At 36.7% G+C, this 26,454-nt stretch overlaps 1 protein-coding gene across 4 annotated transcripts in view; it reads left to right on the forward strand.

The window, feature by feature from the left end:
- RBM27 (RNA binding motif protein 27) overlaps nucleotides 1-26,454 on the forward strand; it is a 69,336-nt gene that overhangs the window by 9,007 nt on the left and 33,875 nt on the right. The window contains exons 2-9 of one of the 4 annotated variants that reach the window (XM_028119067.2): nucleotides 3,175-3,293; nucleotides 4,636-4,760; nucleotides 9,973-10,064; nucleotides 10,731-10,924; nucleotides 11,809-12,072; nucleotides 14,246-14,539; nucleotides 16,932-17,066; nucleotides 25,710-25,874. In XM_028119067.2, coding sequence (XP_027974868.1) covers nucleotides 3,175-3,293; nucleotides 4,636-4,760; nucleotides 9,973-10,064; nucleotides 10,731-10,924; nucleotides 11,809-12,072; nucleotides 14,246-14,539; nucleotides 16,932-17,066; nucleotides 25,710-25,874 — 1,388 coding nt within the window. The remainder of the gene's footprint in view (nucleotides 1-3,174; nucleotides 3,294-4,635; nucleotides 4,761-9,972; nucleotides 10,065-10,730; nucleotides 10,925-11,808; nucleotides 12,073-14,245; nucleotides 14,540-16,931; nucleotides 17,067-25,709; nucleotides 25,875-26,454) is intronic. The other 3 variants (XM_028119068.2, XM_028119069.2, XM_028119070.2) reach the window with 3 other exon arrangements.

Genomic DNA, 26,454 nt, shown 5'->3' on the forward strand with positions numbered 1-26,454 from the left:
GAGTCCCGCATCGGGCTCCCTGCTCAGCGGGGGGTCTGCTTCTCCCTCTGACCCTCTTCCCTCTCGTGCTCTCTCTCTCTCATTCTCTCTCTCTCTCAAATAAAATCTTTAAAAAAAATAAAATTAAAAAAATATATATCTTCCTTATCCAGGATCTGAACTTTTCTACATAAAGATAGAAATGTGATAGATTTTTTTTTTTTACCCTCTTCCATTTGAATGCTACATCCATTAGAACTATACTGATTAAATACCTTACTGTTTTCAGGAGTGAGATTAAATCTCTGTACACATTTCTGTTTTAAGGGATTTATGGATTAGCCAAAGTGGGCATGGCCTGTGTAACATTTTTGAACCTACTATATATATTCATTTTATTACTTATTATTAGTATTTTTTAGATTGAGTAGTTGACATACAGTGTTAGTTTCACATATACAACAGTGATTTGATTTATACATTGTATGGTGGTCACCACAATAAGTCAAATTACAATCTGTCACCATACAAAGTTATTAGAATATTATTGACTGTATTCCCTATGCTATACATTACATCCCCATGTCTTGCCTATTTTATAACTGGAAGATTGTATCTCTTAATTCCCCTCACCTATTTCATCCATCCCCCCCCAACTCCCTTTCTTTCTGGCAGCCATCAGTTTGCTTTCTGTATCTATGAGCATTTCTGTTTTGTTTTGTTTTTTAGATTCTACATTTAAGTGAAATCATACGGTATTTGTCTTTCCCTGATTTAGCACACTTAGCATATACCTAATAGGTCCATCCATGCTGCTGTAAATGGCAAGATTTCATTCTTTTTTATGGCTGAGTAATAATACATTATATATACCATGTCGTCTTTATCTTCTTAATTCCTTTATCTATCAGTGGATTTTTTGGTTGCTTCCATATCTTGGCTATTGTAAATTATGCTATGATGAACATAGGGTGCATATGTTTTTCTGAATTAGTGTTTTCATTTTCTTCAGGTAAATACCTAGAAGTGGAATTACTGTATCATGTGATAGTTCTATTTTTTAATTTTTTGAAGAACCTCTATACTGTTCTCCATAGTAGTGCATGAGGGTTCCCTTTTCCCTACATCCTCCCCAACAGTTGTTATTTCTTGTCTTTTTTTTTTTTTGAGATTTTATTTTTAAGTAATTTCTACACCCAACATGGGGCTTGAACTCAAAATCCCGAGATTAAGAGTCACATGCTGTACCCACTGAGCCCACCAGGTGCCCCTCTTGTCTTTTTGAGAATAGCCATTTGACAGGTATGAGGTGATATCTCATTGTGTTTTTGATTTGCATTTTCCTGGTGGCTAGTGATGTCGATCGTCTTTTTAAATGCCTGTTGGCCAAAAATATCTATTCAGGTCCTCTGCCAATTTTTTCTTTTTTTCTTCTTTTTAAATTTTTTCTTTGTTTAATTGAAGTATAGTTGACAGGTTTTGTTTTTTAGGCCCTCTACTCATTTTTTGGTCAGATTGCTTTTCTTATATTGATCTGTATATCCATTTTAAAATTTAGCAATTGGGTTTACCAAGGTTATCTGTTCGAAAATGTAATTTACATTTTTTTTACCTAAGAAAAATCCTGGCTTTCTTTTGAATTGCATGTTTTTATTAATATGTAGTTCCTCATCTTGCCGACTTACACTCTTTCCTAGTGCACTTTGACCCTAACTTAAGTACAACTTATTTTATTAGCTCTTGAGTTTTGTTTTGTTTTGTTTTTAAATGTTTTGTTTATTTATTTGACAGACACAGCAAGAGAGGGAACACAAGCAGGGGGAGCGGGAGAGGGAGAAGCAGGCTTCCTGCTGAGCAGGACTTCTCGGTGCGGGACTCGATCCCAGAACCCTGGGATCATGACCTGAGCTGAAGGCAGACGCTTAACGACTGAGCCACCCAGGCGCCCTATTAGCTCTGAGTTTTGTAAGATTGACAGTCATTGAAATTTGCTCCCTTGGATTTGGTGCATAAATGTGCATTGATGTTCAAAGAATTAGCCTTTCCCACAGCAATATTGGCAATAAAAAAATTATATTTTATTGAATTATAAACTTTAAAAATATAGACTAGAAGGAAGTAAAGGTGCTGATGCTTCATTTTTTTTTATAAAATTTGCTTTATTTACTTAAAAAATATATTTTTCCCATATATATATATGTATGTATATTTAGTGTACAAAAGCTTTCTGTTTCTTATAGTGTAGATAAAATATTGGGCCTGAAGATTGCTGCATGTCAGGAGTTGAGATGTGCTGCCCTGGCATAGCTGATTTTGAATGTCGAAAGACAGGTGACTGGGGCGCTTGGGTGGTCTGCCTTTGGCTCAGTCTATGATCCCGGAGTCCTGGGATCGAGCCCCGCATTGGGCTCCCTGCTCAGCGAGGAGCCTGCTTCTATCTCTCCCTCTGCTGCTGCTCCTGCATGTGCTTCTTCGCTCTTGTTCACTCTCAGATAAATAAATAAATAAATAAAATCTTAAAAAACAACCACCACCACCAAAAGACAGGTTACTACTGACTAGAAAGAAAAGAGAAGTAGATAGAGGTTGTCCCTGCTGCCCTTCTGCCACTTGTCTTCTTTCTCTTGTAGGTGCCAGATTTTTTCTTTCCTGCTTATAACTGCTAGAGTGTTTGTCAGTAATATTTAAGGTGTCAACCTTCTTGTGTTCTTATTTTTTAAAGAGATCCTTAAGATACTGAGAAGGTTATCAGTGAACTTTATCGCTATTTTTAGATGCTGGTGCCTGGGGTTATAAGGTATGGGGGAAAGGTGTCCCACTTGCCCTGGTTCTTCATCGTTGGTCACATGGAACAACAGATAGTTCCTGAGGATATCAACGGTGCTTCTACAGCCCTGCAACTCAGGGGTCAATTGCCACCCTTTCCCTGTTACCATTGAGAGAACAAATAAATGTACATATGGTCCAAAATCCTGGGTATAATTAAAACATGGAACATAGACAAATAATTTTATAAAAATAAGCAGAAAAGGACAGTCTTGCTTGTACTATGTATATGCTGTTATACAAGTCACCTTTGTTCGCAGTCACTTTATTTTAAAGACCTTTATCTTTCTAAAATAGGGATGACTTTATTAATGACATTGCTATTTGAAAAAAAGTTTGAAAATTTTTGTTTTCTCTTTGTCTAACTAGATGTGATGCTGACCCTTCAGCCTTAGCCAACTATGTTGTAGCACTGGTCAAGAAGGACAAACCTGAGAAAGAATTGAAAGCCTTTTGTGCTGATCAACTTGACGTCTTTTTACAAAAAGGTAATTATTATGTGCCTTCAGCCACATAGTTAAGATTTTAAATTTAAAACTCTGTATAAAATCTTGGAAATAAAAGTTTGGAAGGAAAGAAATCAGTCAGCATCCTTTAACATTTGAATATATCCATTCCTATTAATTATTTATCATGTATTTGGGAAGACTTTTTTTCCCCTTTCCTTTTCTTCTCTGCTTCTTTCCTTTGTTGAAGCATTTGTAAATTTAATGCTTTTTAGGGGAATGGGTCCTCTGTAGCTTGTGGCAAAATCTAATTGATGGTTGGGGGGTGACAACTTGTGGATAATGTAGCTGCTAATGCTTACTGCAATATTAGGAGTGAAGCTACTTTCTTTTTTTTTTCCCTCTTGGCTGGAGCTTCTTGCTGTCCAGGAAGAGATGGGCATGATCCTCTTCTCTTTGTGCCTTTAACTTCCCATCTGCTTACCAAAGTCCTTTCCATACCTGCAGAGCTTCCTGAGGGCCTCCCCGGCTAATTCTCTGACCTCATCTCCTACCACTTCCCCTCACTTGTTCCATTCTAGCCACCTTGTCCCCCTTGCCTTTTTTTCAGCATGGCGAACATGTTCCCAGCTCAGGGCTTTTGAACTCATTTTACTCTTGCTTGAAACGGTTTCTTCTCTTATGTTTTCTGGTCACTTCTCAAATGTTACCTTCTCAGAGTAGTTTCCCCTGAGTGCTTCATGCCCCTAATCATCCTCTTCTCTTCCCAGTCTTGGTTCATTTTGTTTTTCATGGCACTTGTCACTTCCTGCCATGTTATATGTTTATTTGCCTTTCTATCTTTGTGTATCGCTCCCCTCTCCCCCTCCTGTTTGTCTTTCCTTTGTTGAGAGTGGTGACTTGGAACCTACGGTGCTTGGCACATAAAATGTATTCAGTAAATATTGTTGAATAGATGAAAGGAATGTGGATAATGCACACTTACTGGTTGGTCTAACAGTTGGTATGGGAAGATATCCTTTAATTCAAATATCTCCTGAGAAAGGAAAGATAGTAAATATGGCTTCTTACTTGAAAAGATAAGATTACATAGTTTTTGGTGAATTATAAGGCTTTTTTTTTTTTTACACATAAAAAATCTGATATTTTCTCCAATCTCCAAAATATTAGATGAATATTTTCTTTCCAAACGTATTAATTCCTACTATTTAGTTTACAGTAGTTTCAAAACCCAAGAATGGGATTCTTCCTCATAAGGGTTAGACTCATTTTTAGTTCCACCACCAGTATTTGAGATGTCCTGTTCTCCTCAGCTTTGCCGTAGAGTGTTTTCAAACATCTGTTTTTGTTTGTGCAACACTTAAATACTATTTCTTCTTCTTAGAAACTTCAGGTTTTGTGGATAAACTGTTCGAAAGTCTCTATACTAAGAACTACCTTCCACCTCTGGAACCGGTTAAGCCTGAGCCAAAACCACCAGTCCAAGAAAAAGAGGAAATTAAAGAAGAGGTAATGCAAAGTTTTCTTTTGCTTTTGGGGGCTTCTTAGATTCTATTTTTGCTAGTATCATTTTCAGTTGGAAGTTGACCTCTTTAAAAGTAATTATCTGTTGATTGAAGCTTCTGTGTTTGGTACATGATACAGATTCTTTATCAGGGCTTCTAATTTCTTTGGACTTGAAATGTTGGAAGAATTTCAGATAGCTTGTTTAGTGTTCCAAGAAAAATTTTAGAATATTGAGGAATTCAGAGAAATCTTATTCAGGGACTTTAGAAAAAGAAAACTTGGTTAAATGTAGAGATTTGACTGAAAGTAAAGTATTGATGAAACCTTAAGAGACATTTTTAAGTAACACATTTCCATATAATAGACAAATCATTTTCTCTTTTTTTACCGGAGAGTATTTTTTATAGTTAATGTAGTTATAAATATCACTGTGAATGAGTGAAGAAAAAAAAAATGTTTTTTACAATGTTGAAGTACAAAAACATGATTATTTATGGTAATCTAATTGTTTGAACCAAGGGGAAAATTTTAGAGTTCATTTGTAATCCTTTTTATGTATAGACAAAACAGTGTTGTATGATAAGAATATGGGTTCTAAAATCAGGCTGCGTGAATTAAAATTGTTGCTGTAAAGTAAGTTACTTATTTGCTTCATTTTCACATCGGGAAAAATGATGATCATAGTAGTACTTACTTCATTGAGGTTTAAATGAGATTTTATATACATACATATCCTAATCAGCTGCCTGGCACATAAAAGTTGGTTATTATACAGAAATATTTATTAACTTTTATTTTTATTTATTATGATTAATAAGATTTTTATTTGGGAATAAATTTAAGCTTACATAAAAATGACAGGAATCCTACCTAAAACTTCATGCACTATCTTTATTCACCTATTGAAAATTTGCCCCATTTGCTTTCTCTATATATTCACACCCAAGACTGTCATCATGTTCTGAATCTAGAAGTTAGATACATCATGATCTTATGATACTCTGCATATCATAAGAATAAGGATGTTTTATTACTTTTTTTTTTTTAACTAGGCTCCACACCCAGTGTGGATTCCATTGTGGGGTTTGAACTCACTAGTGTGAGATCAAGACCTGAGCTGAGATCAAGAATCAGATGCTTAACCGACTGAGCCACACAGGCACCCCAAGGATGTTCTCTTAGATAGCTATAGTATCATTATTAGTTTCAATAAATTTAATTTTAATAAAATAATTTAATCTATCTGTATTTCAGTTTTATCACTTGACCTAACAATGTCCTGGGATTGAGTCCCGCATCGGACTCCCTGCTCGGCAGGAGGCCTGCTTCTCCCTCTCCCACTCCCCGTGCTTGTGTTCCCTCTCTCACTGTGTCTCTGTCAAATAAATAAATAAAATCTTAAAAAAAAAAAGAAAGTATTTGAAAGAAGCCAGAATAATAAAATGAGCCTTGATATACCAATCATTCACCTTCAATACTTACAGATCAATGAGCAGTGGTCTTTTGCTATACTTCAGCCAGTTTTCATCCTCTTAAATTATTTCGAAACAAGTCCCAGATATATCATTTTATCTATAAATACTTAATATGCATCTCTAAAAGGTTATATTTTAAAAGTAATCTTTTAAAATATTTTATCTTAAATAAAAATAGCAGTAACTCCTTAAAATATTAACAGATACCTAGTGTTTAAATTTCTATTTGTTCATAAATGTCCATTTTTCCCCATATGTTTTAATCAAGATCTAAATAACCAGGTTGGTTGAAATTTCCTTTTTTAAAGATTTTGTTAGAGCGAGAACGCGCGCGTGCGTACACACAAATGCAGGAGGGGGGAGGAGCACAAAGGGAAGGAGAGGGACAAGCTGACTCTGCACTGAGTGCAGAGCCTGCGTCAGGCTCCATCCCAGGACTCTGGGTTCTTGTCCTGAGCCAAAACCAAGAGTCAGATGCTTAACTGCTTAATCGGCTGAGGCGCCCCTGAAAAAAAATTTTTTTTTAAATTTCCTTCTCCTTATTCCTTCTCATTTCCCTCTTTCCAGGGTAACCACTATTCTTTCCTCTAATGCCATGTACTAGTTTTTTCTGTTTTTTCCATTTTATGTAAAAGGAATCATACAGTTTTTGCCTTTTTTAGTTCTTTTTTTTTTTTAAAGATTTTATTTATTTGACAGAGAGACACAGCAAGAGAGGGAACACGAGCAAGGGGGAGAGGGAGAGGGAGAAGCAGACTCCCTGCTGAGCAGGGAGCCTGATGCAGGGCTCCATCCCAGGACCCTGGGATCATGACCTGAGCTGAAGGCAGACGCTTAACGGCTGAGCCACCCAGGCGCCCCTTAGTTCTTTTTTTTTTTTTTAAGATTTTATTTTTAAGTAATCTCTACACCCAACGTGGGGCTCGAACTTCTTACAACCCCGAGATCAAGAGTAGCCTGCTCCACCAATTGAGCTGGTCACATATCCCATTATCTTATTATGTGAGGTTCATCCATATTGTGCATGCCCTCTGACTCTTTAATAGCATTATTGAAATACTACTCCCCTTCCATACCATTCCCCTATTTACAGTGTACAAATGTGGTGGTTTTTTATTGTATTCAGAGTTGTGCAACCATCACTATGATCCATTTTAGATCATTTTCATCATCCAAAAAAGAAACAGTGTACCCATTAATCTATCACCTTCCAACCCTTCTCCTCCAGCCCCCTAACCCTCTCTTAGGCAACCACTAATCTACTTTATTTCCTTATGGATTTGCCTATTCTGAATATTTCATGTAAATAGAGTGATACCATTTGTAGTCTTTTGTGACTGGTTTCTTTCTTTCACTTAGCATAATGCTTTCAAGGTTCATTTGGTTGTATCATGTATTCATTTTTTTAATGGCTGAATAATATTCCATTTTGTGGATATATCACATTTTCTTTATTAGGTCATCAGTTGATGCATATTTGGGTTGATAGGCAGGTGATTAATTCTTTTTTCGCTTTTAGAAATAATGCTGCTGTGAACATTTATGCCCAAGTTTTTATTTTTTTATTATTAATTAATTTATTTATTTGAGAGAGAGACAGAGATAGCAAGAGAGAGCACATGAGTGGAGAGGAGAGGGAGAAGCAGGCTCCCCAGTGAGCAGGGAGCCCGATGTGGGCCTCAATCCCAGGACCCTGGGATCATGACCTGAGCTGAAGGCAGACGCTTAACCAGCTGAGTTGCCCAGATGCCCCTATGCCCAAGTTTTTAGATGATGTTATGTTTTTATTTCTCTTCAATCCTTTAACTTTTTTTTTTTTTTGAAGATTTTATTTATTTATTTTGGAGAGAGAGAAAAAGAGCATGAGCCGGGGGAGGAGCAGAGGGAAAGGGACAAGCAGAGTCCGTGCCGAGCACAGAGCCCGATGCAGGGCTTGATCCCATGACCCTGAGATCATGACCTGAACTGAAATCGAGAGTCGGACACTCAACCGAGTCACCCTGGCTCCCTGGCTCCTTTAACTTTTTAAGAAAAGTTTTTCTCCGTTAGAGGTTAATACATGTCCATCAAAAAAATCCTTGCAAAATATAGAAAAGGAAAATGATTTCCAACTTGATGTCTTTTAAGTTTCTCTTAATCTTTATTTTTATTTATTTATTTTTTTAAAGATTTTATTTATTTGAGAGAGAGAGAATGAGAGAGAGAGAGCACGAGAGGGAAGAGGGTCAGAGGGAGAAGCAGACTCCCTGCTGAGCAGGGAGCCCGACGCGGGACTCAATCCCGGCACTCCAGGATCATGACCTGAGCCGAAGGCAGTCGCTTAACCAACTGAACCACCCAGGCGCCCTCTCTTAATCTTTAAATCCCCTTATAAATCTGCCAATATTTTTCTCTCTCCTTTTCCTCACCCCCCTTTTTTTTCCTTAAATTTTATTTTGTTGAAGGAACTCAGTCTTTTGTCCTGTAGTTTTTACTGTCTGTATTTGCAGATCACATCCAAGGGGAATAATATGTACTCTGTATTTCCTGTAAATGGGTAGAATGATTTTTAAATATAGTCTAAACAAATGAATCCTGTTTTAACCAGTGCCATATGGTTGCCATATTGTGGCTACCATTTTATGTTGCCTGAGTTTTACTAAATTGTTATCATCTGTTCCATTCACTGACTTCTGTTTGTTAAGTGAGCTTCTCCATTAGGTGGGCATTTGTTTAGCTCTTGCAAATGACTTTATTTCACCTTTCTCTAGTAGAGGCTATATATTTGTTTTGAAATTAACTTTTTTAAAAAAATAATAAAATCACAGATTATTTCCAGTCAGTCTTAACTGTTAGGCTTTAAATGAAGACAGTATTTCCATGAATTCCAATACCATTTTCTGTAAATCTTGTAAAATGTGTAGTTTTGTGGCACTTATTAACTTCACCATTTATTCTTTTTTTTTTTTTTTAAAGATTTTATTTATTTGAGAGAGAGAGAGAATGAGAGATAGAGAGCACGAGAGGGAAGAGGGTCAGAGGGACAAGCAGACTCCCTGCTGAGCAGGGAGCCCGATGCGGGACTCGATCCCAGGACTCCAGGATCATGACCTGAGCTGAAGGCAGTCGCTTAACCAACTGAGCCACCCAGGCGCCCCTTCACCATTTATTCTTGAAACCTTTTCTATGAAATAAATCTACAGTTCTCAAATTATGAGTATATTTTATAATTAGGAAAACATAAACCCATTTTACTATATGATACTTGGAGATGAAGACTTGCTCTTTCTATGATTTCATTATAAGGGATGAATTGCTGTTTTCCTCCTATACTGCTCTTCTTACCTTAAGTTAACATTTGGGGTGCCTGGGTGGCGCAGTCCGTTGAGGGTCCAACTCTGGTTTTGGCTCAGTCGTGATCTCAGGGTCGTGAGGTGGAGTCCTGTGTCAGGCTCCATGCTCAGCCCTGGAGTCTACTTGAGATTCTCTCCCTCTGCACCTCCTGCTCTTATGTTCTCTCTCTCTCTCCGTCAAATAAATAAATCTTAAAGAGAAATTAACATTTAAAATTTAGTGTATTACTGTTAAAGTAATTTCAGCATCTTTTTTACTCCTCTCTCTTGTCTAACTTTTTTGGATATAATTTGACTTCAGTATTTCATTGTATTCGTGCCCTCTCTTACACTAGAAAGATTATCGGATAGATGTGTTTGTAATTAGTAGAAGGACTGATCTTGTTCCCATTGAATGCTTTCATATAGGTATTTCAGGAGCCAGCAGAGGAAGAACGAGATGGTAGAAAAAAGAAGTATCCTAGCCCCCAGAAGACGCGCTCAGAATCTAGTGAACGAAGGTGTGTGTTTATATTTAGTTAGGGAGACACTGATAACTCTCTTTTTAGTTACCATAAGGGCATTAATGGGATTTTTAACATATGTACCGACGCCTTTCTCTAAACTGATAGAGAGGTTATCTTCCTTCCCTCCATTCTGTATTTTTTTGTCTTTGTCGTACTTTCTCTTCCTTTTATAAACAGTCATCATTATGTGCTTTCCCCAAGAGCACAGGGGTGGGAGTAGTCTCCTTAGAGGATGTTAATGAAGGAAATGTTCCATTTGGTTAGGGGTGCTCGCTATTAAAATCATCCATAGTATTTTATACTATAAATAGTTTATATGTTGATTCATCAGCCTGTCATTAAAAAATTCGTCTTTTGTTTAGGAAAACTTTGTTTCTGCCTTTTTTTCTTTTCTAGTTTTGAATTTCCATTTTTCCCCTGCCCCTCCCCATACTTTGGTTTCATCTCTTTTTTTCATTTCTCCCCACCCAGTGTAATTGAGGGAATGTTTTTTCCTTTTATATAATGGATCAGAGGAATTATGTTGTGGTTTTATGGCTTTCTGAAAAAGCACAGAGATTATGAATTTTGATGAATCAAGGAGGGTATTTTGTACTCCTGATTTGTTGGCATACTTGGTTCCTATAGTATACATATGGCTTTTATATCTGTGTATTACAGGACACGTGAGAAAAAAAGAGAAGATGGCAAATGGAGAGACTATGACCGGTACTATGAGCGGAATGAACTGTACCGTGAGAAATACGACTGGAGAAGAGGCAGGAGTAAGAGTCGGAGTAAGAGCCGAGGCCTGAGTCGAAGTCGAAGCCGAAGTAGAGGGCGCAGCAAAGATCGGGATCCAAACAGGAATGTTGGTGAGTAGAGGAGGCCTCCTCCTAAAAAGTCTGTATTGCCTATCTTCCTCTGTCATAAGGGTGTTAGAGCTCCCCTTAAACTCACATGTACCTTTAACATGTCTGAGCAACGTAAGATCTAGAATTGTCTCAGAAACCTAATGCTAATTTTGTGACAAAGATAGGGCTCTCTTGTAAGGACAGACTGACAGGAGTTGGACTAAAAAGCTGTTGTAAGGATATCATAGCACATGTCTGGACTTAAAGTCATTTCGTATAATTGCAAGTGATGTCTTTATTTTATTTTATTATGTTCATCACCACACAGTACATCATTAGTTCTTGATGTAGTGCTTCACGATTCATTGTTTGTGCATAACACCCAGTGCTCCACGCAGAACGTGCCCTCCTTAACACCCATCCCCGGGCTGACCCATCCCCCACCCCCGTCTTTTAATCAACAAAGCTATCATTGAAGGACGAGGACTACCTGCTCTGTCCCTCACCCCGTCACTAAAAACAATTGTTTTGCTTTAAGGTTGTCTAGAGTTTATAAAATTAAAAAGAAAAAAAGGTAAGTAGATAACTGGGATCCCAACCACTGATCTCTCGGGATATCAGTTTGGAAGTCAGTTCTTGGATACCTTTCTTATTAAATATCAGGCTTTCTTCATTATGTATTGATGTTGGTGTTATAAAAGATGACTTTACACAAATTACTGGTCAAGATATGTCACGTTTTTGATGTTCCTGGTTTTAGGATATGTTAATGAGAGCACTTTGAAATATGGACAGCTCAGTGAGTTTACTGCAATATTCTCTTCTTCCCTGTTCTGTGAGAAAATAAACATCGTGAAGAACATAAATGTCTAATCTTGTTTCTTGTTTTTATTTTGTCTCTGAAGCAGAGCACAGGGAAAGATCAAAGTTTAAGAGTGAAAGGAATGACTTGGAGAGTTCCTATGTGCCTGTGTCTGCACCACCTCCGAGCTCTTCTGAGCAGTACTCCTCTGGGGCACAGTCTATTCCCAGCACTGTTACTGTGATTGCACCTGCGCACCACTCTGAAAACACAACGGAGAGTTGGTCTAATTACTATAACAATCATAGCTCTTCCAATTCTTTTGGTCGAAACCCACCACCAAAGAGGCGGTGCAGAGATTATGATGGTAAAAATTCTCTTTTATATTGTACTCAAAAGTACTAGTAAAGCAGATATTGCTAATATTGCTAGCGTATGCAGAACTTAGGATGGCACAAATTCTTTTACCTTGTACCCAAAAGTACTAGTAAAGCAAATGTTGTTAATATTGCTTATCTTTTCATTATAGTCCAGATTTTGTTAAAAGGGATGAATGAGGAGGAAAGCCTCTTTTGGCATATGCTTATTTACTTTCTTGATTTAATAGTTTGGCTCTGGTTAAGAGAATGTTCAGATTTGACCCATTCGTTTGTTTTTTGTTGTTCTTGTTATTTCAAACACTAAGTATACCACAAAATTTGGTAGACATTAGGAGTCACAATTTTTTTTGTGTAGTGTTTGGTGCTGGGAATTTGTTAAGCATTATAACCTACTTAAAATTTTAATTTGCTTACTTTCCACTTGAGTGAACCTGTGTGTATGTGTGTATTTTAATTTTTCATTATGGAAATATTTAAATATTAATAAAAGTTGACAAAACAGTGTAATTAACCCTAGTGTATCCATGATCTCACATCACTAGTTAGGAGGTCATGGGCAAATTTGTTTTCATCGATACTTCTCTCCTGCTTCTCCCAGACCTGTATCATTTGAAGCAAATCGCAGACATTGTAATGTGTTTTTCTATAGATATAGAATATGTATTTTTACATTTTATTTTTAAGTAGGAAATACAATCAAATCATAACTCAAGCATTATCTCGTTCTCACCCTGGTCTCCTGGCCACAGAATTCTCATTCCCAAGGCCAATTTAATGTTATTAATTTCTTGTCTCTCTTTCCAAACATAGTTCTGTGTATATGTACATAAACAGATATGTATAGTCTCCCCTATTTTCTCTTCTACATAAACGGTAATACACTCTTCATACTCTTCTGCATGTTTTTTTCACTTAGTGGTATTTTATGGTAGTTATCCCGTATTAATACATTAGGGCTTCCTTAATACCTTTTTTAGGTTTCTTAAGTATTCTATATGTAGAAAAGTATGTTTAACTTAATTGTTTCTTAATGTGCTTTTGGGGTGTTTCTAATATTTTGTTGTTATAAACAGTGCTGCTGTGAATCACCTAGTAAATAATGCCCACTTGAATATTTTCTTTTTTTTTTTTTTTTGAATTTTATTTTTAAGTAATCTCTATACCCAATTTGGGGCTTAAACTTAAAACCCTGAGAGTTGGCGGTACCCATTCCACCAACTGAGCCAGCCAGGTGCCCTTTCCCACTTGAATGTTTTGTTTTATTTTATTTATTTTTTAAGGGGGGAGGGGCAGAGGGAGATGGGCATAGAGCCCGACCTGGGGCTCAATATCACAACCCTGAGATCATGACTGGAGCCGAAATCAAGAGTTGGATGCTTGGGACGCCTGAGTAGTGCAGTCGGTTAAGTGCTCGACTCTTGGTTTCGTGGTCTCAGGGTTGTGGGATCGAGCCTTGGCGTCAGGCTTCATGCTCAGTGTGGAGTCTGCTTTGGATTCTCTCTCCCTCTCCCTCTGTCCCTTGCCCCTGCTCATGCTCTCTCTCTCAAATAAATAAATAAAAAAGTTGGATGCTTAATCCACAGAGCCAACCAGCTGAACCTCCACTTAAATATTTTAAAGTTTCAAATTGCAGATATAGCAAGAATGTAGAATTTAGAATACTACCATGAAAACAGATAATTGAAATTAGATTGTCCAGTTAAGTCCCTTACCCCCATACCCTGCCTTTGCTAAAATGAATCTGAATTTTTTTGTTTTTTTAATTTCCTTAAAGTAATCTCTACGACCAGTGTAGGGCTTGAACTCATGACCCCAAGATCAAGGGTCGCATGTTCTACTGACTGAGCCAGCCAGGCACCCTGAATCTGAATTTTTATTAGGAAACTGTAATGGCAAATCGGTTAATCTAAAGTGGCTAGTAGCCTGTTTTGGACCCTGTTACTTGCTACCTCAACAAAGCATAGTCTCATAGGAAGTAGAGAGTACATCTGTCTGGCCTTACCTCAGGGATATGTGATGATTAACAGAGTAACACTAAGGCTTTTAAATTCCTTGGAGAAAAATTACTTTGTAAATAAGATTGGTAGGCTTTTCAGGGTCTTGTTTTATTTGTTTTCTGAACTCTAAGATCATAATAAGATTCTTCTTATATTCTTACAGAAAGAGGATTTTGCGTACTTGGTGACCTTTGTCAGTTTGATCACGGAAATGATCCCCTGGTTGTTGATGAAGTTGCTCTGCCAAGCATGATTCCTTTCCCTCCACCTCCTCCTGGGCTTCCTCCTCCACCACCTCCTGGAATGTTAATGCCTCCAATGCCAGGCCCAGGCCCAGGCCCAGGCCCTGGCCCAGGCCCAGGCCCAGGTCCAGGTCCAGGTCCTGGCCACAGTATGAGACTTCCTGTCCCCCAGGGACATGGCCAGCCTCCACCTTCTGTTGTGCTTCCCATACCAAGTAAGTACATGTTCATTAAATATTTTGTCCTTTAGCAAAGAATTGTATTTAGAAGAACCTATCTCTTCACTAACGATACTAGATTTAAAGTTTTTGAAAGGTAAATTAATAGAATTTGGAATATATTCCTATAATTAAAATGTTATTCTTTATTCTATCCATTGTTGTGTTAGATTATAGTACCTTCAAAAAATCTTGGGTGTCAAACTCTTGCTAGTTGACAATATCTTAAGAAATCCAGTTTTGAAGATGTCAGAAAAAAGAACATGCCAGTAGTTTAATGAAATTTCCTAGTTTTTAAAGAAAATCTCTTTTGGGGCTCCTGGATGGCTCACTCAGTTAAGCCTCCGACTCTTGATTTCGGCTCAGGTCATGATCTCAGGGTCATGAAATTGAGCCCTGCAGTGGGCTCCAAACTCAGCGGGGAATCTGCTTGAAATTCTCTCTCTTTGCTCCTTCCCCCACTCATGTGCCACTCTCCCTCTTTCTCTCTCTCTCAAATAAATAAATTTTATGACAGGACACATGTTACACATATTATTCTACTTCTGTGTGTATTTGAAAATTTCCAAAAAGACTTTAAAAATTATTTTAATATTCTTGAATAACTTATAAAAAGATTTATTTATTTGAGAGAGAGGAGAGCAGTTGCCCCTAAACTTTTTAGTTTTGAAATTATTGTAGACTCATAAGAAGTTGGCAAAAATAGTTTAGCACGAACCCATGTACCTATCTATCACCTAGCATTCCTGCATTAATGTTCTTTATAGAATACATTAAAGTTGATAAAGGTTTGGAGACATTGGATGCATTAGATTCTTTTTTTATTTTTTATTTTTTTTATTTATTTGAGAGAGAGAGTGAGCGAGCGCACAAGCCACGGGGACAGGCAGAGGGACAAGCAGACTCCCCTCTGGGCAGGGAGCCCGATGCGGGGCTTGATCCCAGGACCCTCAGATCATGACCTGAGCCGAAGGCAGATGCTTAACCGACTGAGCCACTCAGGCACCTGATACATATATTTAATATTGTCATGTAAATGACATAATTGTGAAGCTCAACTTGAGATTTTATTCCCCAGATAAAAAAGCATCTTCTTATATAGAAATTCTCACAATTAAAGATGTGATAGGTGGGAATATTTCTGTTTAAAAGTGAAACCCAAGAATGTCATTTCCCCCCAACATTTTGCTATGAAAAATTTCAAGCAAACTGAAAAGTTGAAATAATTGTACACTGAACACCCATATACTCATCATCTAGGTTCTGTGATTAATATTTTACTATATTTCTATTATCACGTATCTTTCTATCTCTCCCATTATTATTTTTGATGCATTTCCTAGTATGTTGCAGACATCAGTACATTTAAACATGTTCCTAATGTTGTAGAACTTAAGAGTTCTACCATTATCCCAGGGGCGCCTGGGTGGCTCAATCTTAAGCGTCTGACTCTTGATTTTGGGTCAGGTCATGATCTCAGGGTGCTGGGATGGAGCGCTGCATTGGGCTCTATGCTCAGTGCGGAGTCTGCTTGATGATTCTTTTTTCCACTCCCTCTGCCCCTCCCCCTGCTCAAGTTTTCTCTCTCTCTCAAATAAATCAATAAATATTTTTAAAATTTTTTTTTAATTTTTATTTATTTTTTTAAAGATTTTATTTATTTATTTGACAGAGACACAGCGAGAGAGGGAACACAAGCAGTGGGAGAGGGAGAAGCAGGCTTCCTGCTGAGCAGGGCGCCCGATGTGGGGCTTGATCCCAGGACCCTGGGATCATGACCTGAGCCGAAGGCAGACGCTTAACGACTGAGCCACCCAGGCACCCCAATAAATCTTTTTTTATTTTTATTTTTATTTATTTATTTATTTTTAAAGATTTTATTTATTTGAGAGAGAGAGAATGAGAGATAGCATGAGAGGGAAGAGGGTCAGAGGGAGAAGCAGACTCCCTGCTGAGCAGGGAGCCCGATGTGGGACTCGATCCCAAGACTCCAGGATCATGACCTGAGCCAAAGGCAGCCGCCCAACCAACTGAGCCACCCAGGCGCCCCAATAAATCTTTTTTTAAAAAAAGGAGCTTACCTTTATCCCAGAAAGATTGTTCAAGTGCTTTCTCAGCCATTTTTCACTCCCACTCCCCGGAGGTAACTGTCCTTTTTTCCACCCTGGAATTGTTTTGTCTGTTCTAGAGCTAAAACGTCATCTTAATTAATTATGCAACTTAGAGTGCTGAAGCCTGCATTTATCAAATTCCTTAGTTCTGTTCTATGCGAAAGTAGGTACTTTAATTACGACTATCCAAATTAGTTTTAGTATAGTATTTTTATTAGTTAGGAAACATTAATGCTCTACCTTTCTTCTTCTTTTCTTTTTTTTTTTTAAATTCTTAGGACCACCCATAACACAGTCAAGCTTGATAAACAACCGTGACCAGCCTGGGACAAGTGCAGTGCCCAATCTTGCACCAGTGGGAGCAAGACTACCTCCTCCTTTACCCCAGAACCTCCTTTATACAGTATCAGAACGTGAGTAAATATTGCTTGACTTAAAATTGCTAGGGTATAGAAAAGCTAAGTTTCAGTGTCATACTTCTAAAGAAGAATAGTTTTTCTTCTTATGGACTGTACCATGTAAAAATTATATTTGTATTCACAAGGCAATCTACTGTGTGATTATACTGTATGGCTGTATTTTATCTTGTGTGCTAATGGAAGAACAGGGCAAGGCCTTCTGCTATAAAGGAAGTAGCAACATTTAGTATCTTCTGAAGGACATGTATTTTGAAGCTTTAGTCTCTTCTAAAGGAAATTTATTTTGAAGCTTCTGTTGAAAAATTGTTCCTCTGATTGAATTTCAAAAACATAAGGCTTATCTTTTAAGAGTTATACAAAAGGTCGGATAAAATACGCCAAATAATTATTTAACTTGTATGTTGGAGTGACGATAGAGAGCATCATTTAAACTGTAATATTTAGTGGCAATGCTATTTATAACATTTATGTTTAACTATAATAATTCTTAAATCTTGGTTCTCTCTGATTTCTTAGGTTGTTTTTGTCATTATTTTTAGTTTATTTAAAGCTTTTTAAAATATTCCTTTCTCCAGAAACATAAAAATAAGGTAATTGGTTGTTAAAAATGTCAAATTGTGAGATTTTTTTTTTTTTTAAGATTTTATTTGAGAAAGTGAGAGAGAATGAGGGGAAGAAGGGTCAGAGGGAGAAGCAGACTCCCCGTTGAGCAGGGAGCCCAATGTGGGCTTGAGTCTGGGATCATGACCTGAGCTGAAAGCAGACATTTAACCCACTGAGCCACTCAGGCGCCCCGAGATTTTTTTTTTTTTACACAGCTATGTAGCTTTATGAATAAATTCATCTTTTGTGCAGTGTATTTATCATAAACATTTCTTCATCTTTATCATGTCATGGTAAGGTAATTCAGCAATATAATGAATCCCAGGTTTAAATCCTGGTTCCATTACTTAACTGTCATTGTGATCGTAGGCAAGTAACTTCACTGAATCTCAGTTTTCTCTTCTGTAAAATGGGAATAATAATAACGTTACTCACCTCAAAAGCATGTTTCAGGAATAAATGCATTAATACATCTATCTGGAATAGAACTTGGCATCTAGTAAGCTAAATATAAAGATTAGGTTTTATAATACTATGGTTACTATTGTCTCCTTAAATTGCAACTTTGCTGAAATCAAACATAATTATCTTCTCTTGAAGTGTCTACCTCCACTATCCCTGTGTGTCTTTATAAATTGAAATAACACCATCTAATCACCTAGAATTGAAACCTTGACATGATTGACTCACTGCTTTGCTTTATTTATATCTAGTTAATCAAAAAATCCTTTCTCTTTTTCTTTGAAATATCCCCTTCTATTCCTGCTGTGGCTTCTGCCTTCATTCACACTTGAATCACCTCACATTTGGGTTATTGCTATAATCTTGACTCCATTATATTTCAGTCCTCCTCAGTCACACCATGTAATGTTGCTAAGCTAATTTTCCTGAGAAAATGAATCAGAACAGTACCTCATGAGAACTCTGCAGTGGCCACAATTTCCCCCTAAATTACACATATATTTTTTTATAAGTAGTCTCCATGCCCAGCGTGGAGCCCAACACAGGACTTGAACTCAAGACCATGAGATCCAGACCTGGGCTGAGGTCAAGAGTCTGAAGCTCAGCCACAGAGCTACCCAGGTGCCCCTCTTCCCAGACTACCGATGAACCCCTCCCTATAGTTTCTCTTTCTATAATCTACCCCGCCCTTCTTGGTAATCTCTTTTTTTCACTATACTCCCACATGTATCTTCTCTGGTTAGGCCAGTTATACCTAGTCTGTGCCTCCGTTGTGACTCAACTTTCCTTCTTTCTTTCTTTCTTTTTTTTAAAGATTTTATTTATTTGACAGAGAGAGAGACCACGAGAGAGGGAACACAAGCAGGGGGAGTGGGAGAGGGAGAAGGAGGCTTCCCGCCAAGCAGGGAGCCCGATGCGGGGCTCGATCCCAGGACCCTGGGATCATGACCAGAGCCGAAGGCAGACTCTTAACCAACTGAGCCACCCAGGTGCCCCGTGACTCAACTTTCTTTTCCTGTCTTCACTCCTAGTAATCTGCTCTCTTCTCTTCTTTCAAGGCCTAAATCTTCTAAGTACATGGGGAACATTATTGCTCTGTTGTAAACTCCTACAGGACTGAAAAGCATTTATTACATAATGACATATAATTGTACACAGGCCCACTGTTAGATTTCTTTCATGTATGTTAATTTTATGTTCAGCTGAGCCTCAGAACAGAAACCACATCTTAGTATCTCACAGTCTTCTAACTACTATAGTGTCTTTTTATAGCGCATGTTTGTTTTACTGCTTCTCTCATTTTTTAGAGAAATTTTAAACGTAAAGATAGTATAATGTGTTCTCATATACTTATTACTCAGCTTCAAGATTTATCAGTCCTGTATCATTTATTCTCCCCAGTTCATCTCTTAATATTATTTCTTAATGCCTTTGGACTTGTAAGTACAAAAAATGGATTATTTATCTGAGAGTTTGTTGCAGATGGCACATTTTCTTACTGTTAAATTTAGCATTGTGACTCACGATAAAAATTCTGTTTTGTTTTGAATTTTTTAAAAAGTCTGGCAATTACCATTTATTTTAATATTGTTAAATTTAACATCGTGACTCACCCTGTAAAAATTCTGTTTTGATTTTAATTTATAAAAATCTGGCAGTTACCATTATGACTTAGCTTCATATTCATTAATGGAGCAAGTATTTATTGAATGCCTTCTATGTGCCAGGCATTGTGCTACATGCTTGAGAGCCATCATGAAAAAAGGTAAACTTCATGTTACTTGAACACCATTTTTCTCTTTTTAAAAGCAAAAATATTTGTGTAAAGGCCTTTTAAAACATATAAGTTCCAAACTTCTGTTTCAGATGCTGGTAACATTTTTAAGAAAATTTGGGGGAGCAGTGCAGTTAGCAACTTTTTATTTGCCACGTTGTAGAATTGTATGTGACAATATCTAGGGTCATTTCAATTTAAAAAATAAATTTTTACATTAAAATACAGGCTAAAAGACTATCCTTTTACATTTGGTTTTCTTAAATACTAATTACATTTTTTCCCTCTTTTTTGTCTCAGACCAGTAAAAGGTGGTAACATCCTTTTGGCATTTGTGAATTACTGACTTAGAGGAGGATAGTCTCATATATTGCATCAGCGGTTTAAAGAGATTTAGTTGGTTGTCAACTGAATATTTTGAAAGTTACAGAATTATTTGTATCAGACAATTTAAAACTTTGTACTATGCAAACTACTCTCTTCCTTATTTATTTATTTTAAAGATTTACTTATTTTAGAGCGAGAGAGCTCACACACGTGAGTGGGAGGAGGGGCAAAGGGAGAGGGAAAGAATCTCAAGCAGACTCCCCACTGAGCTTGGAGCCTGATATAGGGCTTGATCTCATGACACATGAAATCAGTACCTGAGCTGAAATCAAGAGTCAGATGCTTAACCAACTGAGCCACCCAGGAGCCCCTCTCTTCCTTTTTTAAAAGTTAAATTTTGATTCTAAAATTTATAGAGAAATTTGAAAATGTAGGAGATAGTTTCTGATCTCAGTGTAAACAGTACATTTTATTTTTGGTGTTAATGTAGTTTGTTATACTTTTTTTGTATCTTTCTATTCACTTGACTTAAAAAGTTTTTTTTTTTTTAATTTCATTCTAGGCAGGTAAGTTGAATCTTTCAAATTGTTCAGGTATGCTTTCTTCAATAGTATAATCAGTAATTTCCAAAAAAATTAGAACTTAACTTCAAATGAAGTAAAAAACTATGTTTACAATGTTAGCTCTCAAAGTTTAGTAAGTTGGGAAAGTTTAAATTATGGATATTTTGTTGTCAAAATTATTTTTAAATTTCATTACCATAGATTGTTTATAAGTGGGATAGAGTGTATCAGATGGTATTTAGTTATGAAAATTATGTCAGTAGAGATCTGGAATATACAGAGAAAAATGAAATCTGGATTTTTAGAGGTAAAAATAGGAGTCTACGCAATGCTAGGTACTGGGAATATACAGATGAGTTAAGAAATGATTCTTCTAAGAAGCAAAAAACTTAATAGTGGAAAAGAAATATGTTTTAAAAAAACAAGTACAGTGTATTTTGCTGTTAGGACTGGATGAGCAGAGTGGCTCAGAAATAGAGGTGACAAAGGAACTAACTGTCAAAAATAAAACTGTCATTTTGGCTGTGGTTATTACTTGTTTTGGAAAAGGCAATTGAATGTTAACAGAAGAAAAGAAATTATCCACATCATATAACTGGGTAGGATATCGGTGGCTCATAGTAATGGTATTTAAAACGTGATGTCAAATGGATATAGTTTGGAAAAAACTCTGAAATTTTGTTGTTTCTTGAATTAAAAATGTCACAGATACTCTGAAAAGGACTTAAATAATAGATGTAATTGAAATTTTATGGAAAGAGAGCAATATCGTAACACCTATTAAAATCAACTATTTCCTCTGAAGTACTTAAAATATTTTACACAAATTTGAATTAACCAACTCACTATATACGTTTTTGGTTTTCACAGTACCATTTTCAAGTATATTCCCTTTTTTTCCCTTAAATTCAACCTGTTTAAGTTTATTTGAAGAAGACACGGTAGGACTATTTTATGATTGCTAAGCTCACTCTAATGAGTGTGTGAAAAAGTAATAGAATATAATATTCTGTATTCTACCAATTGATTTTTAGGTTGAAGGAAGTTGTAGTCTTCAAATGAATTTATGTAAATTATCTTTATCTTTCTGAAGATATATCTCCTGTTATCAACTATGTAAAATTAGTGAAACACTATACTCCTATTAAACTTGAGATTCCTCGTTTAATCCTGTGGAACATTTCTCAGTGCAGAATCATGGATTTTGATGTCTAGAGAAGCATATTGATATCCTGTAGAGTCACTGAATATTGTTGGGTTTCTCTCCCTTTGTGTTTTACTTTGGTTTGTCTTACATTCAATATCTTACTGCCCATTTCAACATACAGAGTTCCATCCAAAATACTTGTCATTGGGATACTTTTAATAAATAAGCTTTCATCTTTTAGTTAAGTGACTCTTTATTGAGTTCCTACTATGCACCAGGCACCATTTAGGCCCTGGAGCTTCGGATGGTGTGCCAGGTACCTTGGATTCTAATACAGAAGATACATGATAAATATGGCCAATAATTGGAAGGTGTAGCTTTTTTTTTTTTTAGATTTTTTTTTTTTTAATTTATTTGAGAGAGAGAGAATGAGAGACAGAGAGCATGAGAGGGAAGAGGGTCAGAGGGAGAAGCAGACTCCCTGCTGAGCAGGGAGCCCGATGTGGGACTCGATCCCGGGACTCCACGATCATGACCTGAGCCGAAGGCAGTTGCTTAACCAACTGAGCCACCCAGGCGCCCTTAGGTGTAGCTTTTTTGTTTCCTAATTGAGCTTTTAGTTTAAAACTTAAGATTTTTTTCCTGGGAATACTCTTAATGACAAAATCAGGAAATTACAGAGTAGCTAAAATTTCAGTTTGCATAAAGACTGTCTTCACCTGACTAGAGTTAACATTAAGAATGTGAAAATTTTGCTCTCAGGCATGTAAGAAATATGAAAAACAAGAGAGGAGCGTGAACTTGGGATGTTTGTAGTTTGGAATTATCTAGTCACTCTTTATGCCCATCAGAACTAAACTGAATGAATTAAATTGTGACCAGCTCACCTTCACCATTATTGTAACCTATTTGATTTAAGAAAAACTTATTTTGGAAAATTTCAGATATACACAGAAGGAAAACAAATACTGCAGGAATCTTCAGGTACTCAGAGGCTTCAACACTCCTCAACATACATGGTTAATCTTGCTTCATCTGTAACTCACCTCTGACTTGATTATTTTAGAGCCACCCCCAAACATAACATTTCATCAGTAAGAACTTAAATATATATCTTTAAAAGATAAGGATTAAACACACTATCACAATACTTTATCACACTCCCAAAATATTTACTGTTGTCAAATATCCAATCAGTGTTCATATTTCCAAATTGTATCATAGGTGTCCTTTCACAGCTGGTTCTTTGAAGCTGCATCCAACCAAGGTTATATATTACATTTAGAAGAGACCTTTCTTAAGTCTTTAAATCTATAACGATTTCCCTTACCTCTTTTTTGGTTTTTCCTTGGTTTTTGGTTTTTCCTTGACATTTATTTAAGAAACAGATCATTGTCCTGAAGAATTTTTTCACATTCTGAACTGGCATATTACTTCCACTTGTGTCATTTAACACATTCTTCAGTCCTCTATATTTCCTGTAAATTAGGGGCTAAATTTGGAGACTTTAGATTCAGGTTCGTGTGGTTGTTTTTTTGTTTTTTTGTTTTTTTTGGTCATGAATATTTTATTGATGTACTTCCTACTGCAATATTTCATGATGTACATAATGTTGGGTTTTTTCCTTTGTTGTAAACATTTATCAGTGTGTACAGTTGTTTTCATTCTGATTCATCCATTTTAAAAGTTGCTCATGGTTTCAGCAGCCATTTGTGATCACTGCTTAGATCTGTTGTTTCATTAGGGGTTATAATAGTGTGATTCTAATTCTGTAATTTCTTCTACGTTTATTGACAGGCATTCTACAAAGTGAAACTCAGTAGTGTTAACCATTTGGTTAACTTGAAATGCAGTTTTTATAAAAGACAGGATAAATACTTGTTTCCTTTCATTTGTCAGTTTTCAGAATAATGAATTACTGCTTTCCTTGTGTCTTCCAAAGGGGATCATTATGAACTCATGGATTTTTAACATGTTTGATACGTTTCACCCCATTACATCCTTTTTGGTGTTCACATTGTTTCATCTTTGACCATGGGAGCCTCTTCGTGTTGGCTCCTGCAGATTGTTTTGTTTTTGATACACCTAATGTTCCATAGTTGTCTTGCTTCTGGAAACACAAGTTGTGTGTGTGTGTGTGTGTGTGTGTGTGTGTATGACGGTATACCAGGTTCATCTTAATTTTCTGCCCAGACCTAGAATCAGCCTTTTGTCTAAGGAAGCTTTTTGTTTTTAAATAATACTGAGAGAGTAGGTGTTGTTGAAGAACATCAGGCTTCCATTTGAATAAATTAAATGCATGTTCTTTGTCACTCATGTTGAAGGGACATTGTGCAAATTAGCCTTTAACTTTCCAGTTCACTTTGAGACAGTTATTAGTTAAATATACTGGGTACATCAAAAACTTAAACCAGTCATATGGACTGAGAATGCACTACCCCATTTTTCTCTTTAGTACACTCCTTCATTCTGCAGGAAATTCTGCACAGTAGGTCATTCTTACAACTATTTTTAGATTGTTGATATGTTAGATTGTTTTTGTAATATAATGGTTGAAAGAGACTTTTTAAATGTAAATATTGAAAGAATTGGTGCTAAGCGCACAGTTTTGTGGTCTGCTGTACAGTATGATTTGTCACTTGTCTCTTTGCTTCATACATAGGAAGAGAAAGATAGTAAAATTTAGTACATCTGTTTCCCTTCTGTATTTCCTATGAAATCAGGTGGTTGCTTTATGGCTTGTTCTGTTAAAGTGTATTAAAAATCTTTTGGAAATTTATAACTTTTAAGGACATTCATTGGGTATAAAAAAAAATTCTAAATTCACTTTATCTTGAGCCACATAGTGAATGTCTGACTTTAGGTATAAAGTATTGAGTAAATATTATAAATAGGTCTCATGGGGGTAGTCAGTAAAACAGATACTAGTAAGTGACCAGTGAAAGAAAAAAACTGCTCCTTGATACTTCTTTTTAAATCCTGTTCTACCAAATTTGACTTCATTGTGTCAGACATTCTTCCATTAGTAAATGTGAGCACTAAATGTCCTTTCTTTCAAAAAGTGGTTCCTAATATCTGAGGTAATTTCATATGTACTGTGGTTGGTCTGTGTATCTGGGGTTTTGTCCTTTTTTTCTTTGTTTGTACTTGTTATCCACCTGCTAAGGGGTAGCAAGTTTTCACTATCTTGTTTAGTTTTTTTCTTTTGAACGTTTCTTATTCTCTGTGAGGGTATCCTTGTGGGTGTGGGTGTGTGTGTATGTGTGTGTTTTTTTTTTTAATTTCTTCTTTTTTCTGCCCTCAGATATGGGAGTATGTTTTGTGTGAACCTGAAATTGTGTGAGTTTTAGGAGAAGAATTTTTGTTTTTAATGGGTATGACAGTCTTCAAAACTGCATGTTTTATTGGATACAAGTTTCTACACGAATAATAGCTTAGGGCACCTTTGTCTGATAGTGTGATATGGTTGACTGTTCAGTTTTGTGTACAGTTAACTCATAGTTATTCACTTCAGATTATGAAAGATGGAGATTATACAGGTCATACTACCTAATTCTTACTCTTTCTTTATACCTCAGTGCATCCTAACTAGTTGTATGTCTGTTTCTGGAGTTAGGAAGAATCTCAGTAATACCTTTCTCGACTGCCATTCCCATTGGTGTACTTTTCTCTGTTCTTGGCTGAAGTCTCAGGAAGTAAGGCATTACCTGAGAAGCTTGTGACTCTCATTCCCAGCTGCCCTCCTATTCTTTCCTCTGTAGGACAGCCCATGTACTCTCGTGAACATGGTGCTGCTGCATCTGAGCGACTTCAGTTGGGGACACCGCCTCCTCTGTTGGCAGCTCGTTTGGTGCCACCTCGAAACCTCATGGGATCCTCCATTGGGTACCATACCTCAGTCTCCAGCCCCACCCCTCTGGTCCCAGGTAAGCTTTGCTACAAATGGCCATCCATCTCTCTGATCTTTTGTACCACAGCTTGCCAGCCTAAGTGGTGACTGGCATCCTGATCTGCTGTCACAAATTCCCATTAAACCTCTTAGGTAGTTTTCTTCCCTGTTTCTCTGCTTCTTTGATTTGTCCCTACTGATTGATAGATGATGAGGCCTCCTGTGTGTCTGTTATCTCTGGTGTCCTCTATTTTGAGTTTTAATGCCTCAGAAACAAGTCATGCTAGTTCTTTGATTTCTAATCCAATAAATAGGAAGAGGATATCTACTTGAATGTTTTCTAATCAGTTACACATTTCAAGAAAAACTAGAGTATAATTTTTTAAAAAACAAAACAAAACCATCTGATTTCTTGCTGATCAAGGATGAACATGTCTTTTTTTTCTTCCCTCTGCCCTGTGTGTTGACTGGCTGTGTATAATGTAGTGATTTCTTGAAAACTCTTCCCTCCTACCTGCGTGTACATGTTGAAGACCTGTGTGGAATGCTTTGTGGGTGTCTCATGAGGTTTTTAACATTTCTCACTTTGCCTTTGGATCTCAGTTCATCATAATTGA

The sequence above is a fragment of the Eumetopias jubatus genome, unplaced genomic scaffold (genome assembly GCF_037043125.1).
Source record: "Eumetopias jubatus isolate StellerSeaLion01/CBP00866 unplaced genomic scaffold, mEumJub1_p1.0 scaffold_5, whole genome shotgun sequence".
NCBI lineage: Eukaryota > Metazoa > Chordata > Mammalia > Carnivora > Otariidae > Eumetopias > Eumetopias jubatus.